At 52.2% G+C, this 1784-nt stretch overlaps 1 protein-coding gene across 9 annotated transcripts in view; it reads left to right on the forward strand.

Annotated features, from left to right (window-relative positions):
- CUX1 (cut like homeobox 1) overlaps nucleotides 1-1784 on the forward strand; it is a 549359-nt gene that overhangs the window by 368938 nt on the left and 178637 nt on the right. For all 9 annotated transcript variants that reach the window (XM_019511454.1, XM_019511458.1, XM_019511453.1 and 6 more), the window contains exon 9: nucleotides 884-932. In XM_019511454.1, the coding sequence (XP_019366999.1) occupies nucleotides 884-932 (49 nt within the window). The remainder of the gene's footprint in view (nucleotides 1-883; nucleotides 933-1784) is intronic.

The following is a 1784-nucleotide window of genomic DNA, read 5'->3' on the forward strand; positions in this document are numbered from 1 at the left end:
CCCCCCCCCCCCCCCCCCCCCCCCAGAAATCTGCCCTCACCTGGGTTCTATGCAGCGGCGACTGCTCCTTGGTCCCAGCTCCTCTGAAGTGCAAGCAGGTGAACTTGCACAGTGGTCATGCCTGGTCTTAGGGATGGGTGACTTGGGTGACCTCCCAGGGTGCTGTGGTCAGGGGGGCCACAGCTCCTTATGGACTACTAGCTCCTTCTGGGGAACCAGCATTTTATTTTCTGTAAAGTTTTTTTTGTTGTTGTCGTCATCCCCCCCGATGAATTTTGCAGGCAATACTGGATTTTGTGAAATCACATTTTCAGTAGATCCCCACTGATAGGCCTGCCAACCATGGGATCTCATGGTGCAACCCATGGTTGGGAGCCTCTTCAGTGTTCAGACCTTCCAGCTGCAAAGAAGGCACCCTCTGGCCCTGTGGCCGGAGCCCCCTCACTGACTGGAGCTCCCAGCCATAGGAGCACACCATGCGCTCCCATGCTGTGTCAGCTGATGGGGCTCGCACCAAAGATTGCCAGTGCAGAAGGAGCCCGGGATTGTGGGCTCCCCCTGCGCTAGCAGTGTGGCATAATGGGATCTGACGATTGTGTGGCATGGCAAGGTGCGTGATTGTTGGGATTGTGCCTCAGATCCCATCACACTTTCTTTTTAAACATCTGTCAGTGGCCTGAGAAATACAAAACCATATGCACGAGTGAGTCTGAATCGGAGCTAATAAGTTAAGAGTTTGATCTTTCAGTCTTTCCAGATCCCTTTTAAAACATTGTTTCAATTGTATAAATGTCAAAAAAATGTACAGTATACTCAACATGTAGAACCTATAGATGTTATTTCACCGTTAAGTAACAGTGTTTGTGCTGCTTTGTTTTCCTAGGGCTGATGAAATTGAGATGATCATGACAGACCTTGAAAGAGCAAATCAGGTAGGAATCTGAAACAAGTTTTTCTCATAACATTCGGAAGACCTCTATCCTTTTTCCTTTTTATCAGCCAGAATGCTCCTTTCCTTGAGCTTTCATAACCGTACTAGTCTCTTTCCCACGTTTTAGCATTCTCAGTTACTGCCATATTCACCTGACTCCAAAATGGGGTGGGGGACGGGTGACTTTTTCAACATGGGGGGGAAAAACAAGCTTCATCTTGGATTTAAGTGCCAGTACACAGCTCCAGCCCCTGGCCCCAGAGCTGGAGCCTCCATCTGCCCCAGGCCAGAGTTAAGCCAGAGCTGCTGCTGCCGCTGCTGTTACCTGGAGTGGGCAGCAAAAGAGTCAGTAGCAGCTGTAGTGAGTTTAGGTCAGGGCAGTGGCTAGGGTCAGGGATCAGGCAGCGGATAAGGCAGCAGCATGTGTGGGAATTGGGTCAGAGATGGAGCAGCAGCATCCATCAGAGATCAGGCGGTGGATGGGACATCAGTGCACTCCCAGGATGACAAGGCGCAGGATATGGTGGCAGCTTTGGATGGGGATTTGCAGCTGTGTGTGTTGGGGATCATACAGGGATGAGACCAAGGGGTGGAAGAGGAGCTGCAGGTGGGATCAGGTAAGGATTAGGAGGCAGCATATGTGGATCAGATGGGGGCCTGGAAGTTAGTAGGGGTCTGGGGGCAAGGGGAAGCACATCCTGGGGATTGGGGGGAACAAGGTGGCAGCAGGGGTTTGGGGGTGGGTGGGGGTCTGGAGGCCAATGGCACTGGAAGATTGGGGGCTGGCAGCTAGGAGGGACAGGTAGCAGGTGCACAGACATGGGGGGCAGTGCAGAGGAGCAAAGTGTGAGAG

This window comes from Gavialis gangeticus, unplaced genomic scaffold, assembly GCF_001723915.1.
Source record: "Gavialis gangeticus isolate Ggan-Ray unplaced genomic scaffold, GavGan_comp1, whole genome shotgun sequence".
NCBI lineage: Eukaryota > Metazoa > Chordata > Crocodylia > Gavialidae > Gavialis > Gavialis gangeticus.